This window comes from Squalius cephalus (assembly GCF_949319135.1).
Source record: "Squalius cephalus genome assembly, chromosome: 16".
Lineage (NCBI taxonomy): Eukaryota > Metazoa > Chordata > Actinopteri > Cypriniformes > Leuciscidae > Squalius > Squalius cephalus.
The window spans coordinates 19490446-19507641 of record NC_137137.1 but is presented as its reverse complement, the minus strand read 5'-3'; the positions used below and the strand labels follow the sequence as shown (position 1 = coordinate 19507641).

Here is a 17196-nt window from a genome sequence, read left to right as displayed (position 1 = left end):
AAATCTAAATTTAGCTAATCTCAAATATATATATACACACAGTCCAGGTCAGGATTATTTGCACCCCTTGGTAAATATGAGCAAAATAGGCTTTAAAAATAAATGTGCATTGTTTATCATTTTGATCTTTCATTCAAAAAATGTAAAAATTCTAACCTTTCACTGAAGTAATCACATTATGATTAATATAAACACACACGTCTTGCATTCAAGTCCATACAACATCTACAAACAAAAATACAAACAATTCATGATAATCTATGTTGTTCTTGTGGTGTATTTTTTTGATTAACCCAAAGACTTACCTTATCCTTGGTCCTGCCTGGTCCATTGGTTCTGTTAGAGTTAACTGACAGCTGTTTTCGGACCCACTGTAACTCCTTTTGGGGCTGTTTTAGTACCTCCACCTCACACTTCCTTTCAACCCCCATCATCTCCTACAGGACAGATACACATCACTTAAACATCCATAGGCCAGGGAGAGTCATAACACCATCAGTTTAGCTAACTAGACTGGAAAATGTGCAACAGGGGTAAAATTACTATTTTTCATGCTCACTATCCTCCTGGTGTGACAGTACAAGTATTAAATATGTCTTAGTCTCAAATATAGAGGATTTACAAGACAAACCAATAGTAAAATAAACAAATAAAAACAAACAATTTTGGGACAAGTAAAATTCCACATCTGGTTATAATTTGGTGTCAATGGACGCTAAATAACGTAATAAAGTGCCTAATAGTAGCCCTACATTCTCTTGTTTATTTAACTTTATGACATTCAAGCACAAGGTGCGCTTGTTTCTTCTTTATTCCAGCTGTCTTGGACTCTTTACTGACACCTAGTGGCGTGGGTGCATGAAGATTTTCATTAACTGCTGTTGTTTCACACCAAAGCTGTTTATCATTTGATTTCGCTCTAAACCTACTTCCAATTTTTATAATGTTTCCTATATGTTAAATTAAAGAGAGGGATGGAATGGGACAGGGAACAATTGAGCTATTTTGAATAAGTCAATTAAAACACAAAGACTTTAACTAATTTAACTAATTTAAAATGTAACTAGGCTACAGCATTTGTTGGGCTTGATATTTCTATAGTAATTTGTAGATACACTTCTGTTCAAAGGTTTGGGGTCAGTGAGATTTTTTATTATTATTATTATTTATTTATTTATTTTGAAAGAGTATAGGCTACTTTTATTCAAAAGTGTCAGTAAAGAGATAACACGTTTGAACATGCTATGAACTTTCTATTTATTTTCGGCCTACTTTTCTTTCAAAGAATCCTGAATTTTTTTGTATCATGGTTTTTATAAAAATATTAAGAAGCATTACTGTTTTCAACATTGATGATAGTAATAAAAAATGTTTCTTGAGCACCAAATCAGCATATTAGAATAATTTCTGAAGGATCATGTGACACTGAAGACTGGATTAATAATGCAGAAAATTCAGCTTTGACATCACAGGAATATATATATATAATTTTTACTGTATTTTTAACCAAATAATTCATCCTTGATAAGCATAAATTGCTCCTTTAAAAATAAAAAACATTAAGAAATCTTACCTACCCCAAACATTTGAATGGCATATTAAATATGATACATAGCAGTAACGGAAAAACAAAATGGTACAACGCTCCTCAGTCTCCCCTACCCACACATACACAAAAGCAAGCAAGAAATGCGCACACATACATATACAAACACTTTTTACATAATGCATACAACCCCCCCCCCCCCCCAGACGTCTGACATCATGCACAGACCCCTGGTGCAGTCAAACACACACACACACACACACACACTGAGCCATATCACATAAGCATGAACATTAACTGTCCCCTGCATGCACAACATAAATCATTCTTATAAACACATATGCATAATATTTTACATTCCCATTCCCTATTAATCCAATAATCCCCAATAACCTAAGCAAACATAATAAATGCAAACATAAAACCTAAAGACGATACAAATACGTTTAAAATCATCTCCTAAGATTGAATGTAACCTACACTGCATGACACTCAATCCACATGCTGTAATCTACAAATCAATTAGGTCTTAATCCACACATCCGTACATACCATGGCCCATAATCTCTGAATAATCTACACATCTCTGTGAACTCCAGCAAACCGCTCCATCATGTCCTGCTCTTAAACGTGTTTACCCACAGTCCTCTAGTCATCATACTCCACTGCTGCTGACGGTGATGTCACGGAGCCCGCGTGCCGCAGGCCGCGTGGGATTATTAATGTCTGCACTTCTCTGAAGTTACATAAGAACGGGCGCTGGATTATATTGTGTTACTGTACACAGAAAATGGCTGTGAAGAAAGCGGTTTGAGGAGAGACAGGAAAGGAAGAAGCCCTTTCAGGGGCTGTACATAATAATCCCCTCTGATAGTATTGCTTCTTAAATGAGTGTGACTAAATGATAATGGAGCATTGGCAAGCGTCTGGACTCTGGACAGATGTGCGGTGTAGTACTGCTGAGAGGCCACATGGTTTGCCCGGGACAGGACAAGGGCTATGAATAGAGTCACTCGATAGCAGTCCATTGGAAACTGGGGACGCTGCCTGAGGCAAGAACAGCAGAACAACCTCCCCTCCGAGAAGCCCGCTGGAGCTTTACAAGGGTCAGGCCACGAAATATGCACGCACTTTTGTGTCTTTTTTTTTATACATCACACACTGAAAATAATTAAACAATTGACATTGACAACAGAAAAGAGCAATTTATATGTGTGCGTGATTTACACACACTGCAATGAGTTTTGATACCACTTATTACAGAACGTTGTTACTGTAATTAAAAGACTTTTTGTTTGCAACATCTTTTATTTACAAATTTTTATTTTTGTATTTGTGTATATATTTAGCCTACTTTTATTTTTGCTCTTAAACAGAGTATGTTTGATTAGGCCTACATAAAAAAACTAACACCAAAACGAAATGGCCACTTTTGTGTTCCTCGTGAATATGTGTGTAAACAATAAATCACCCGATTTAAAGGGATAGTTCACCCAAAAATGTCATCCTGTCACTCACCCTCATGTTGTTCCACCTCTATGAGTTTCTTTCTTCTGTTGAACACAAAAGAAAATATTTTGAAGAATGTTGGTGAGACAGACCATTTACTTCTATTGTATACTATTTTTTTCCTACTGTAATAATGGCTTCCATCAACTGTCTGGTTACCAACATTCTTTTAAAATATATTCTTTTGTGTTCAACAGAAGAAAGACATTCATACAGGTTTGGAACAACTTGAGGGTGAGTATGTAATGACACCATTTTTTATTTCATTTCACTACAGCATGTGTTATTAAAGGCATTTTTTTAGCACATTGATAACAATTTCTTTTTTTATTTCCATATTTTTTATCCCCAGCATACTTTTCCAAAATTTTCCGTGCTGTATAAATCAGCCCTGTTACAGTCATAAATGAAAAGAACTGTAAGGGCAAAGCATGTCACATGATCCTTCAGAAATCATATGCTGATTTAGTGCTCAAGAAACATTTATTGTTGTTGTTGAAAATAGTTGTGCTGCTTAATGCTTCATTACTGCTTAAGGAAAACATTACTGACCCTAGACGTTTGAACAGTAGTGTATATCTCAAAATATTTGAATGAATGTAATAAATAATGGCACAAAGTAAGTCATTAAGAATTAAATATTTTCTATGACTGATAGACTGAACAACACATCAATTACAGAGACTTTCAGCTGTCGTTTCACAATATATATTATAAAGCCCATGTTATTGACTGATATTCTATGAAACAACAGCACGTTTTCTTCTGAAACTTTCTTTTAACTGGAACTGCCATGCTTTTGTTTATCCATAAATAATCCAGCACTATTCACGAGTGTCCAAAAAAATGAATGACTTTAATCAATTTTCTTCAGTTCATGTATTCTCCCCTGTCTAAATATTAAAAGGAACTTTTCTATTCAATATTAGAAATAAAAAAACACCCGTCGTGTCAAATAACTAGTCAGAATACTAAGTCAACAAGTGAAGATGAATCGTGTGAAGATGTCTATTCCACGATTCATTTGAATAGTTGTACACGAGTCGTCTTGATCTTAAACTTCAATTGAAATTAAAACGTCAAACGTAATAATCAAGGCTACACTCTTAAAAATAAAGTTTCCAAATTTATTTATTTTTTACATTGATCCCATAGAAGAACAATTTTTGGTTCCCCAAAGAACCTTTCAGTGAACAGCTCTTAAAAGAACCTTTTCTTTTTTCTTAGTGTGAAATACAATTTAATCTCAAGAACCTTTTCTCACAATAAAGAACGTCTGAAAAGTTTCCATGGATGTTTAAAGGTTCATCATATGGAACCACAGATGCCAATAAAGAACGTTTATTTTTAAGAGTGTATATTTTACGCAGCGTTTGGTAGCCATTGGATTAATTCAACAGAAAATCAACCTCTCTGAAAGGGGTTCAAAATGAAAATCCTCATTCATACCTATAATGAACTCACGTTTTCCTAGTTGTCCTTCCCTGTGGTTTCCAGTACAGTACGCTGCTGCTCCAGTGACTCACACAGAGAATGAGAGAGGAGCACTGACTGTCTCATCACCGTTACAAACACTGTCTCCCCTTTCAGCTTCATCGTTTTATTCACTCACCCTAACCAGGTCAGGTGAGATTTTCATTTATTTCTTTCTCACTGGCTCTCTCTCATGCATGCGTGCGTGTGTGTGTGTGGATGCTCTCTTTACTCTCTCTGAGGCAGGAACATTTGAGTTACATAATGTCTGTGCTTCTGCCCACTCACAGCCCAATAGCAGATATGATGTCCTGAAAGTGTCTTGTCACGAGTGGCATTTATTCAGCTTTCATCATGCTGTGTATGTGCATATGCATTTCACAGACAGCATCTAGAGTGTCTAATGTGTGTGAGTGTGTTCCCCAGCTGCTGTGCGTCCAGGGTAAAATCCCACGAGCATTAATATATGCACCTGCTTCAGCTTTGTCACACAGACTGAGGTTCTCATGGTAACGGTGAGGATGATGTCATCAACAAAGAGTGTTGAGGACTTCTCATTAAAAACAACGGTAGTGTTTTCTGGACATTCTGGATATGGAATTATCAGTTGATCGGTACAATGCAAAAGAAGATAATGTAAATAATGAAGCTTACGATTTTTAGTTTTGACACAGTAGGGAAAGCGGTATTTAACTACCATTAAACAGTTTGTGTTTTATTATTATTAATAAATTATATACAGTACAGGCCAAAAGTTTGGACACATTACTATTTTTAATGTTTTTGAAAGAAGTTTCTTCTGCTCATCAAGCCTGCATTTATTTGATCAAAAATACAGAAAAAAACGTAATATTGTGATATATTATTACAATTTAAAATAATTGGTTTTCAATTTATTATACTTTAAATGATCATTTATTTCGGTGATGCAAAGCTGAATTTTCAGGATCATTACTCCAGTCTTCAGTGTCACATGTGACATCCAGTCAATCACATGATCCTTTAGAAATCATTCTAATATGATGATTCATTATCAAAGTTGGAAACAGTTCTGCTGCTTAATATTTTTTCATAACCTGTGATACTTTTTTAGGATACTTTGATGAATAAAAAAAAGAAAAAGAAAAAAGAAAAGAAAAAAAAAGAAGCAAATGTTTTCAAGATAGAAATCTTTTATAACAACAATATACACTACTGGTCAGTAATTTGGGGTCAGTAATTTTTTTCTTTATTTTTTTTTAAATAAATCAATAATTTTATTCAGCAAGGATGTGTTAAATTGATAAAAAGTGATAATAAAGAAGATTTATATTAAAAAAATATATATATATTTTGAATAAATGCAGTTCTTTTTAACCTTTTATTCATCAAATATATTAGGCAGCAGAACTGTTTCCAACACTCTTAATAAATCAGAACATTAGAATGATTTCTAAAGGATCATGTGATTGACTGGATGTCACATGTGACACTGAAGACTGGAGTAATGATCCTGAAAATTCAGCTTTGCATCACCGAAATAAATGATAATTTAAAGTATAATAAATTGAAAACCAATTATTTTAAATTGTAATAATATCTCACAATATTAAATTTTTTTCTGTATTTTTGATCAAATAAATGCAGGCTTGATGAGCAGAAGAAACTTCTTTCAAAAACATTAAAAATAGTAATGTGTCCAAACTTTTGGCCTGTACTGTATATATATATGATATTATTACAATTTTAAAAAGCCAATTTTTATTTCAATATAATTTAAAATGTAATTTATTTCTGTGATGCAAAGCTGAATTTTCAGCATCATTACTCCGGTCTTCAGTGTCACATGATCCTTCAGAAATCATTCTAATAGTCTGATTTTGTGCTCAAGAAACATTTCTAAATATGATCAATATTAAAGTTTCAGTATGAATAGAAAGCTAAATATTTGTAACAATGTAAATGATCAAAAGAGACAGTAAAAATCATTAAATGCATCCTTGCTGAATAAAAGTACAAACTTTTGAACACAATTGTATGTGACGAACATTCACCAATAACAGAAGGATACAATATGACAGTTTTGAGCAGAGTGAGCAACTCGTTTATTTTACAATATACTTTGTGAGCATTTGACTATAGGGTAACATTCCTTTCGGATACAGTCATATGAAAGAGACAAAAAAGAAAAACATTAAGTGATAAACTTGTTTGTAACATTGTTCACAGATCTGACATCATATTGTGTGGAGACAACGGTCATATCGAACAGTCAAACCATTGTGTAAAAGCTGAAACAAGTTATTTTGAACTTTTGACTCTTGAATATAATAGTTTTTAATAATATTTTTTTACATTTTTTTATTAAAGCATATCTTAAGTGCACTTTATTGGATTGCATTTAACTCCACATTGTCAGTCAGACCTCCCAAAGAACGAAGTAACCAAAGTTACATATTGTAATATTATAAAACATTACTCAATTGAACAAAATTGACTTACCAGCACTGAATAAATAAAAGACAGAAAATTACATCTGGTTTCTATAGTAAGTGGCAAGGCATACAAGTCAGAGGAAAGTCTTTGACCACAATTCACTGGTAATAAAATCAAGAGCAGTGTTGTATGCAGCAGGACAAAAAACTATTTGTTTTCGCTGTAAACTGCAACGACAATAATGACGAGAAGAATGATGATGCACACGGCTCCACAAATGCCAACATAGACCAGTTTCTAAGACCACAGAGATAAAGAACAACAGAGGAAAAAGTATCAGTTTGTATAAAATTACTAAATTTACCTTTTTTGTTAGAAGCAAATAAACTGGCATTATTTGAATCTTTCTTCAAACCCTTTAAAATGTCTCTGTGGTTCAAGAAAGTGAAAGTAGGCTAGATGAGATTGTTAGTGATTGGGCACTGGCTGTTACCTTGGGAACCATGCTTAGACAGGATTGGCTGCATTAGAGCTGGAGGAGGCGGAGTTAGTAGTGGTTTAAGCAGACAGGCCCACAGACAAGCCAACAATTAGTGCGACCACACCAAGCACGGACAAAACAATAAGAGCAAGAATGATGTATTTCTGTACAAGACAAAAAGAAAGTGTTATAATGATTGCATTTATTTAAAGCTACACTGTGTAGGATTTACTCCCATCTAGCGGTGAAATTGTATATGACTACCAACTGAATATTACTTTCTAGCTCCTCCCATTCCGAAGGCGTTTTAACTCCTACGGTGGCCGTATTATTTCAAATCTGCCGGCAAACGTGAGCAAATCTCCCTCTCGCATTCGTCTCGGTGCCACTGAGTGTAAAAACGCGAAAGGCGAAGCTTGTATGTCCCTCTTTGTCTAATGTATTTTCAAGATGGATGCGCAACATGGCTACCGCCATTCGAGCGACTCGCTCGTATGTATTCTAAATGGCAGATTATACACTTACGAGAATACTTAAATTAGTTGGTTAAAGTGATTACACATTAATGAGAACGTATAATTTTGAAATAACGTGTTTTTTGCTAAAAAAATCAACTTAAAATATTACACAGTGTAGCTTTAAGCACTTGGTAACATTTAAAAATGTTCTTAAAGGGATAGTTCACTTTGAAATTAAATTTTGTTATGTTTTAGCTTACCTGAAGGGCATCCAAGATGTAGGTGTCTTTTTTTCCGCACTAGTTTCAATTTTGATATTTTTAGGTCAAACCGTTCTTGTCTCTCCGTCAGATAATGCAGGTCTGTGGTCACTGTCTCAAAGAGCATGCACAGAGTACAAATTAAAACAATTCCCCATCGTCCAAATTAAACAATTCCTCATCGTAAGAACACATTGATGGCCTAAGACACGAAACGAGCGGTTTGTGTGAGAAAACGAACAGTATTTATATCGTTTTTACTTTTGTACACAGCCACGTCCAAGTGATCTGAAGGCGCGGGCGCTTCCTATTGTGTGACGTGTGCGCAGACTGGTGCATAGATATATACATGTACACTAGATTCCACCTTGTTCCAATGAACTGCCGTAGCCAAGGCGGCATCTATTGTATATATCTATGCACCAGTCTGCGCACACGTCACACAATAGGAAGCACCCGCGCCTTCAGATCACTTGGACGTGGCTGTGTACAAAAGGTAAAAACGATATAAATACTGTTCGTTTTCTCACACAAACCGCTCGTTTCGTGTCTTAGGCCATCAATGTGTACTTACGATGGGGAATTGTTTAATTTGGACGATGGGGAATTGTTTTAATTTGGACTCTGTGCATGCTCTTTGAGACAGTGACCACAGACCTGCATTATAGGACTGTCAGACAAGAACGGTTTGACCTAAACTGCGGAAAAAAAGACACCTACATCTTGGATGCCCTTGAGGTAAGCTAAAACATACCAAAATTTAATTTCAAAGTGAACTATCCCTTTAAGCCTGTAGAACATACACCCTCTACACTCTACACCCTCCAAATGTGTTCATTATAAAACAGTCTCATTTATTTTAGGGCTGTATTATTTCTGAATATTACAAACTCTGATTGGAGGCAAACAAAGAGGAATATTATGCGGGCCTGGTTTCACAGATAGAGCTTAATTTAAGCCAGGAATAGACCTTCGTTCAATTAGGACATTTAAGTAGCTTTTATAAACATGACTTATGGCGCTTTTCCACTACACAGTACCAGCTCGCCTCGGCTCGGCTCGACTCGACTCGGCTCTGTTTGGTTTTCCACTGTGTAAAAGTTGTACCTGTACCTGCTTCCAGGTACTTTTTTTCGTACCACCTCCGGCGAGGTTCTAAGCGGGCTGAGACGAGCTGAGGCGATACTAAAATGTGACGTGAAATCATGGCAGACTGCTGATTGGTCAGAGAGAATCGTCACTATTCACTCCGTCATCATTGCACGCGCCAGACGCAGTATCCTGAATAAAAAACAGCAAAAACAAAAACAAAAACATCCAAAAACAGCATACACTCGATTTCCTCCATTGTCCTGTGTGTGTAGGTAGCGGGTGTGTCTCGCGCGTCTCGCGTAAAAGATTAAGTCACGGCAGTTTCCTGCGGCGTCGCTATGACGTCCAGGTACTATTGTGGAGGTACTATCTGCAATGGAAAACGGAGCGAAAAGCGAGCCGAGCCGAGCTGAGTCGAGGCGAGGCAAGTCGAGTCGAGCTGGTACTGGTAATGGAAAAGCGCCATTGGTGTGCATCTTGAGACAAAACAATAGCAGTGATATATTTTAAGATATGCCAATGCAAGTTGCTTTCAGTTAAAACAACATGCATTTTAGTCTGGGATAGGCTTAAAACTTTTCTGTGAAACAAGGGGATAATGTGGCTTCTTAAGGCTGGAATACCCTACATGGGTAATGTCGATTTAATGTCTGGAGTCGACGCTAGTTGCCGGAAGTCAGAGCCAGCCTGCAGATTTTGAGCAGTGGGAGTTGACAGATTTCGCATAAAATCATGTAGTGTATGATGGACAAAGCCTCTTTTAGCGTTAAGACTTTGATTTCATCCAGTCAAACATGTTTGATATTTTAAGCCGATTTTCGAACACATTATTGTTTGCGTTTATCGTGTGTCTCCTAGTAACAAGGCGCATGTTTCTGCCTGAGTTTGTTGTGTTTGGAACAATTTGAAAGTTGTGATCCTCAGATGGTTTAGTGTATGATGCCGAATGTTTTCTGTTACCATTTACAAAGCTGGCAAATGTGTGATGTCTAGTGTTTTAAAATCTGTTGTGTAGTGCATTCCAGCCTTTAATCTCAGAGCTAACTGTGTGGTTTTCTTCTCTTACCCTGCGGGCCCGTGTCTGGTACCTGGCAGCTTTCTTGGTCTCCACTTTAGCATGGTCGACGTATTCGACTGCATTGTTTACATTCTTTTCAATGTTGTCAATCAACTCACCCTGTACAACATAAATGAGTGAATCAACGAATGAATGCACTACAAGTGCTAATAACAACTAACAAGTAAACCAATATGCTAACTAATAAGAAAACTGTTTATGGTCGTTCCACTTTTGGTTTTGCTGCTCCAAATGATTGGAATGTACTACAAAAGTCATTGAAATGAGAGACATATATTTCAATCTCTGTTTTTTTTTAATCACAGCCTGTAAATGTTTTAATTGAATGTATATGTGTGTGCATGGCAATGTGTGTTTGTATGTCTTTCAGGAGATTTCAATTCTCCTGCCAGGCTGTTGTTGAGAATAAAATCTTGTTCTTAAGTGACTTGCCTGGTTAAATAAAGGTTAACTAAATAAGTGAACAAACAACAATAAACATTAGTGATTACTGTATACTGTACCTGGGTCTCAACAAGCATGGCCATGTCTACAAACATGTCATGTAGCTCTTTAATGCTGGACTCCAGCCGCAAGATGTCTTTATGTCTAGACTCGATCTCGTTGAGGGCCTGTCGAGTTATCTTAGAGTCGGAGATGATCTGAAATCAAAGGATATCTTTTAACAGCCTCTAGGAACATAAAAACAGTGACAACGCTGCATGAACATTAAAGGGACAGATCACCCAATTGTGTCATCATTTACTCACCCTCAAGTTAAAAACCTGTACGTTGCTCTTTATTTATTTTTTTGAAAACGGATAAGAACAATAAAGACGATAAGAAATGTTTCTTAAGCACCAAATCAGCATATTAGAATGATTTCTGAAGGATCATGTGACACTGAAGACTGGAGTAATGATGCTGAAACATGAATAAATTACATTTTAAAATCTATTCAAATAAAAAAGTTATTTTAAATTGCACAAATATTTCACAAATTACGTTTTTACTGTATTTTTTTAATCAGCCTTGGTGAACATAATATAATTTATTTAAAAATACTTTTGAATGCAAGTTTAATTGCTAAGAAAAAGATATTGTTCAAAATTTCTCAGTTAGTACTCCATGTTAGCAATATGGGGTTAAAACTACACGATTAATGTAGTTAATGATGACAGATGACAGTGAGCTGTCCCTTTAAACCAGGGGTGTCCAAACTCGGCCCTGGAGGGCCACTGTCTTGCAGAGTTTAGCTCCAACTTGCCTCAACACTCCTGCCTGGAAGTTTCTAGAAAGACCTTGATTATTCAGGTGTGTTTAACTGAGGTTAGAGCTAAACTTTGCAGGACAGTGACCCTCCAGGAGCAGGATTGGACATCCCTGCTTTAAACAGACCATTACACAAAACACAGAGAAACAGCCAGCAGAGGGTGCCAATTCTACATAATTGTTGAAAAGATTAGTCTCTCTCATGTCACAAAAACAGTAAGATGAGAGGCCAAAGGAAATTGGCTCTGGATGAGAGTCCTTCCTTCACCCTAGAGTAAGACTGGAAATAAGCATTTTCGAGAAGCAAACTCACATCAGAGGTGAAAATGGAAGGGTTTCCAGTCTCCAGCATCTCTTCCAATTCCTCATTAGTTGTAATTCTTCCAGCTACAATATTCAGAGAGTGCAATAGATCAGAAAAAAAAACAGCACTCTTCTCACAAACTGGAGGATCCTGTTTAGGCCATTATCTGTTTGATAAATGGCTGCCTGTGTGTGAATTTGTCATATCTCAATGGATAAATGGCTGCGATGTGTGTGTGGTCATGCTGCCTTGGGGACTATATTGATTCAGCTGGGAAAATGAGAGGGGGCATTACAATGGTTGAAACCATCAATGCAAAGGCCACTGGAAAAATACACACACATTCAAAAAAATGAGCAGTGGACCAGTGCACGTATTCATACTTATATAAATATCTCACAACATACTAATTGGACCTCAAATACTGACTTCAAATAGCACAAAACAAATACATAAAACGTTGAAATAAAGTCCTCTATCAAAACAAAACCTTTTTCGTGGATTTTATTTGTTTCAAATGCAAAGTTGAGGTAACTGGGTCTTCATGCAAATACAACAGTCACATGACTTATGACTCACTATACTATCACATGACATTGGCCCACTGGGCAGAGGTACAGCAGGATCTCTGGAGGCCTGTTGCCCAGGTAACACTCGCCTTACAGTCTCTGGTGACAATCCACTCCGTTTCATGTGTCATAAAGCAAAGAAAGTACCTCATTAATACACACACACACACACACACACACACACACACACACATACTCTCTCTCTCACACACACACATTACTCAAATTATATTTCAGGAGCAGACTGTCATGTGATAAGAGGGGAAAACAATGATTAGGCAAACATGTTTTGCCCATACTGGACTAAATTCATACTATTTTGCCTAAATAATATAAAAATAAAGCGTTAGGCTAAAAGTAAAATTAATCATTTTAAATGCTACAAGTGTATTTAGGCATCACAACATTATGTACAGTATGAAAAAAGCGCGTTGGCTGCGTCTGGGCCAAAAAACACACTGCAAACACTACAGCTGACAGTCAGGAAATAACTGTCTATATCAGCAGGTTTCAATATATTATATCTTATATCTATATTCACCATTCAAAAAGGGAAACCGAAACTAGGACTGCAGATATGCAAACGTAAAAAAGCAGCGCCTACGCTTCCTCAGAGGGGATAAGTGGGCCATTTTTTATTAATATACAGTGTATGCATGAAAATATATAAGTTATGGTCATTTTAAGTGGAAATCTGTCAACTGGCAATAGTCTAGTTTACAGGTATCATATGTACATGTGTTTGCGAATGTATGAATGTACACATGTGTGACTCACTGATCTCCAGCTGTCTCTGAATCCTGCTTTTGCTCTTCTCTCTGAAGGACACTTGGGTTTCATTATATTGTGTCATTGCCTCCACAAACTTACGTGACAAGTTAGTGTACTAAAAAAAGAAACAATAAGTGGAATAAATCAGTTTGGGATGAAAATATGCCTGTACAGGATGGTAGGATTTTAAAGGAGAGAGAAATTTCTCACTTGTGTTTTCTGAATGCGTGCATCCACTGCATTTTCCTGCTCATCTGGAGGTAGATTCTTTTGCATTGCTGAGGAGAAAATAGATCAGAACTTATTTATTTCCTTTTTCAAGTGCATTGGTGATCTCTGCTTTACTATCATCAACAGACAGAAGCAGCTCGACATCAAACTCACATTTGAGGCTGTTCCGGACAAAGTTGGCATGTTTCTTGATTTCCACTGTGAGTTGTTCCAGCTCTTCTTTTGTTTCTGATAGCAAAGTCATATTTTGGGATAAGAGAAATTAATACATTTATTCAACAAGGATGCATTAAATTGATCAAAAGTGACAGTAAAGATATTTATAATGTTAAAAAAGATTCTATTTCAAATAAGTACAATTCTTGTACTTTGTTTTTACTGTATGTATCTATATTACTGTTTTACTGTATGTTGATACATACAGTAAATTACTGTTTTACTATGTTACTGTTCTACTGTATGTTGATCAAATAAATGCAAAGGCTCCTTCTTGATATTTCAGGGCCTGACGTTCACTTGATATACAACTCACTATTAACAAACCACTGGCTATCAAAGTTAGTGTTTTTTTTTTTTTTTTTTTTAAACAAACCGTTTTGGAAAAAATATGCCCCTGTGCAGCACTAGCTACATTATGTGACATGTTGGAAAAACACTGTGGTGAGTTATATATGAGAAGAATATAAAATGCAGGCAGGTATACAGATGAAAAGTGACTGTAGATGGCTATGCTCACTCTTAAATAGATGAAATATCACAATCCTCAAACAGATCATTCGATTTTACTATCAACTTCATACATCTCCACGATATAACGTGTGTGTGGAAGAAAAACAGAGCATAGAGTTCGTCGCAGAAACACTCACACCCTTGCAGATGTCTTTATCTCAATCTCACATTCCTGCCTGCATGTCCTATACATGCCCTGCAAGTAACAGCCAAAGCTAAACACACGGACTTAAAATTAAGAATGGATGGGGGAAACCATGATTCCTTGCATGCCCAAACTTGACTCCCTATAGTATGTTTTAAAGGGTCTCTTTTCCCCATTTTTTTAATTATTTTCTATACATTTTTCATAGTGAGCAGACGCCATTCACCCCCATGAACACTGCCAAGACATTACAAAAGTTTTAATTACCCATAAGTATGTGTGCGCATGAGAGAAATGTTTTCTCTACAGCATTTTCCTGGCTGCTCCAGAGGTGTACTTGTATAGAGTAATGTGATATTTCCAGCAGAGGAAGCCCATGGTCTTTTCCTCTTATAAGGCTATGTGCCTGAACCCTGAGCATCAGTTGTTGTTGTTTTTTGTGTGTGTGTGTGTGTGGATATGAATGACGGAAAAATGTAAACTGGGTTCAGACAAAGACTACAGCAGTGTGACGCAAAGTCATTGTCATTTATTGGGTAATACAACAAAGAGGCTGAAAGCTAAACTGAAGTGAGTAACTCGGACAAATTTACAACTCAAATACCGATCAGTGTAAACTAGCCTCAGTGTCATATTAACCCATTTTAGCCCACTTTTAAAATGATAAAGGTTAAACATTGCTTAACTAGGTTAAAAAAAGATAAAACCAGAGTTAAATATAGTGTGAAAGCCTTTCACGGCGCTTTTCCACTGCATGGTATGGTTCGGAACGGCTTGGTAGGGGCCATTCACACATTTTGTAGTTAAATTAGTAGCTGTGTTTACATGGACATGGGAAAGTAAAGGAAACGTAGTGCAGTGGAATGGAAAAATGTGTTCTGTGTGTACGGCCCCTTACTACTCTCACTGGAGCAAACTGGGGTTAAGTGCCTTGCTCAAAGGCTCAATGGTGACAGTTCATAAATCACCCCTGAAAGGGTTTGAACCTTCGATCTGCTAACCTGACCACCTTGTCATTCAAAACTATTTAACCTGACCATTCAGAAACTAGTTCTTACTTGTTTAATTTGCTCAAATTTCACAGTCTATGAGAAGGGGTGACTTACTTTCATCAGGGTTTGGGGCTGAAAGGATCACACTATGTTTCTTCTTCACCTCATTCACTAGGGAGGAGATCTTATCGATGACACCTCTGACCTCCTCCACCTGAAATAAAGCAAAACATAGTTCAACACAAACCTTAAGTGGGCTTATAGACGTGAACTGCTGGGTATGCATGATGCAACATATTTGTAATTAAATTTCTTTCTTATAAATGTAATACTGTCCATTATGATGGTGTGATACCTAATATCAGTGGTACAATTTAAGGTTGCAATTTATTTTGATAGTCCACTTTCTACTAACTATAATTAGAGTATTAATAGTAGACTGTTAAGTTAGGGCCAGGGTTGGTAGAATAAGTTGTCATGTACTTGCAAAGTTACTATAGTCAGTAGAATGTCTGTTGAGGGACTTTTTGACATGTAGTTGCAAGTTACTTATTGTTAGTAGAATGTCTAAAGTGGTAAATTGTTACACGATTTAAAACTATTTTTAATGTTTTTTAAATTAATTCGTTAATTCATGCATTTAAACAGTGTAGATTTCAGTGGTGTTATTTTTACCCAAAACTAAAACTATTAAAAACAGTTTTTGATAACTGAAATAAAGGTAACACTTTACAATGTTTTATTACTTAATCTTAATGTATTAGCCTAAACTAACATGAACAAAACTTTTGTTACAGTATTTATTAATCTTTGTTACTGTTAGATAATAAAAATCCAGTCGTTCATTGTTTGCTCATGTTAGTTCACAGTGCATTAATGTTAACAAATACAACTTTTGATATATTAGTATATGTTGAAATTAACAATCATTTATTGTTGAACAATAACATGAAAACAATTATCGGATTATAATAATCGACTTGTAATGCATTTTACTATCCTTAACAAACATACAGTGTACAGATGAGGAGCACCTATCATAAAGGTGAATAACTGTACCTCTCTGAAAAAGTTTTGCATGAAGTCATCTCTCTCCATGGACACAATGACACCCCCATCTTCACTGGCACTTTGCCTGCCCTAAAACAAAGCACACATATATACAGATGAGCACGGAGGAGGAGGAAGACCAATACACTGACACAAACATGAGAAGACATAAACAATGGAGAAAAATATGAATGTGTAGTTTTATGTAAAATGTGGTACTTGTGTAACTAAAACACATTGATCTCCATATGTTATTGACACTGTTAACAATAGTTAGCCTAACTGGTTAATTGTCAATCACTTACCGCATTTAAATCAGCCAGTCTGTCCCTCATAACAATGCCGTTGCTCCGTCGTTTATCCTCTGTTGATTGTACACGTCCGTCGCGGTCCGCGCGCGTTAAAGTCCATTGCAAGTCCTGACTAGATCACGACAAACTAAAGTGTATCGGAGAAAGTACATGAATTGATCTTTGGAGTTAGTAACTTGTCAATAAAAGCTTATAAATAAGACTTTAACGTTCAAAGTTAATCCAGTTATGAAGTGGTGCGTGTTTGTTTGGTTGCCATCCTTTCAACTCACGCTCTCTTCTTCTCTGCGCGTTTAGATCAGATTATGGGCGCAGCTACACGAAACAGGGTGGTAGTAACCATAGAAACCGCCAATGCGTTGTCGTTTTATTTTTTCCCTATATTTATTATTTCTTTACTATTTGCTGTTTCACTTAAATGCATATTACGATTCTCATTGTCATTCTCAGGTGTAAATTTGAGTCTTGACGAAGTAACGCGTGTATGACGGTGTCACGTGGGGTCTGTTATTTTCCTCAGCGCTCGGCAAA

At 36.3% G+C, this 17196-nt stretch overlaps 2 protein-coding genes across 5 annotated transcripts in view; both read right to left on the bottom strand.

Moving 5' to 3' along the window:
• The window catches only part of rimbp2b (RIMS binding protein 2b), a 151323-nt gene extending 149146 nt beyond the window's left edge, over positions 1-2177 (bottom strand). Inside the window, exons 1-2 of the mRNA XM_079896708.1 lie at positions 2099-2177; positions 306-437 (exon numbers count right to left, since the gene is read on the bottom strand). Coding sequence (XP_079752834.1) covers positions 306-437; positions 2099-2101 — 135 coding nt within the window. The 5' untranslated portion in view covers positions 2102-2177. The remainder of the gene's footprint in view (positions 1-305; positions 438-2098) is intronic.
• Positions 2178-6583: 4406 nt separating this feature from the next.
• Positions 6584-17196, bottom strand: part of stx2b (syntaxin 2b) — a 182126-nt gene continuing 171513 nt past the window's right edge. The window contains exons 1-11 of one of the 4 annotated variants that reach the window (XM_079896731.1): positions 16938-17110; positions 16660-16792; positions 16364-16444; positions 15419-15518; positions 13592-13666; positions 13418-13485; positions 13214-13322; positions 11877-11950; positions 10816-10953; positions 10301-10411; positions 6584-7240 (exon numbers count right to left, since the gene is read on the bottom strand). In XM_079896731.1, the coding sequence (XP_079752857.1) occupies positions 7151-7240; positions 10301-10411; positions 10816-10953; positions 11877-11950; positions 13214-13322; positions 13418-13485; positions 13592-13666; positions 15419-15518; positions 16364-16444; positions 16660-16689 (876 nt within the window). In that variant the 5' untranslated portion in view covers positions 16690-16792; positions 16938-17110 and the 3' untranslated portion in view covers positions 6584-7150. The other 3 variants (XR_013823871.1, XM_079896732.1, XM_079896730.1) reach the window with 3 other exon arrangements.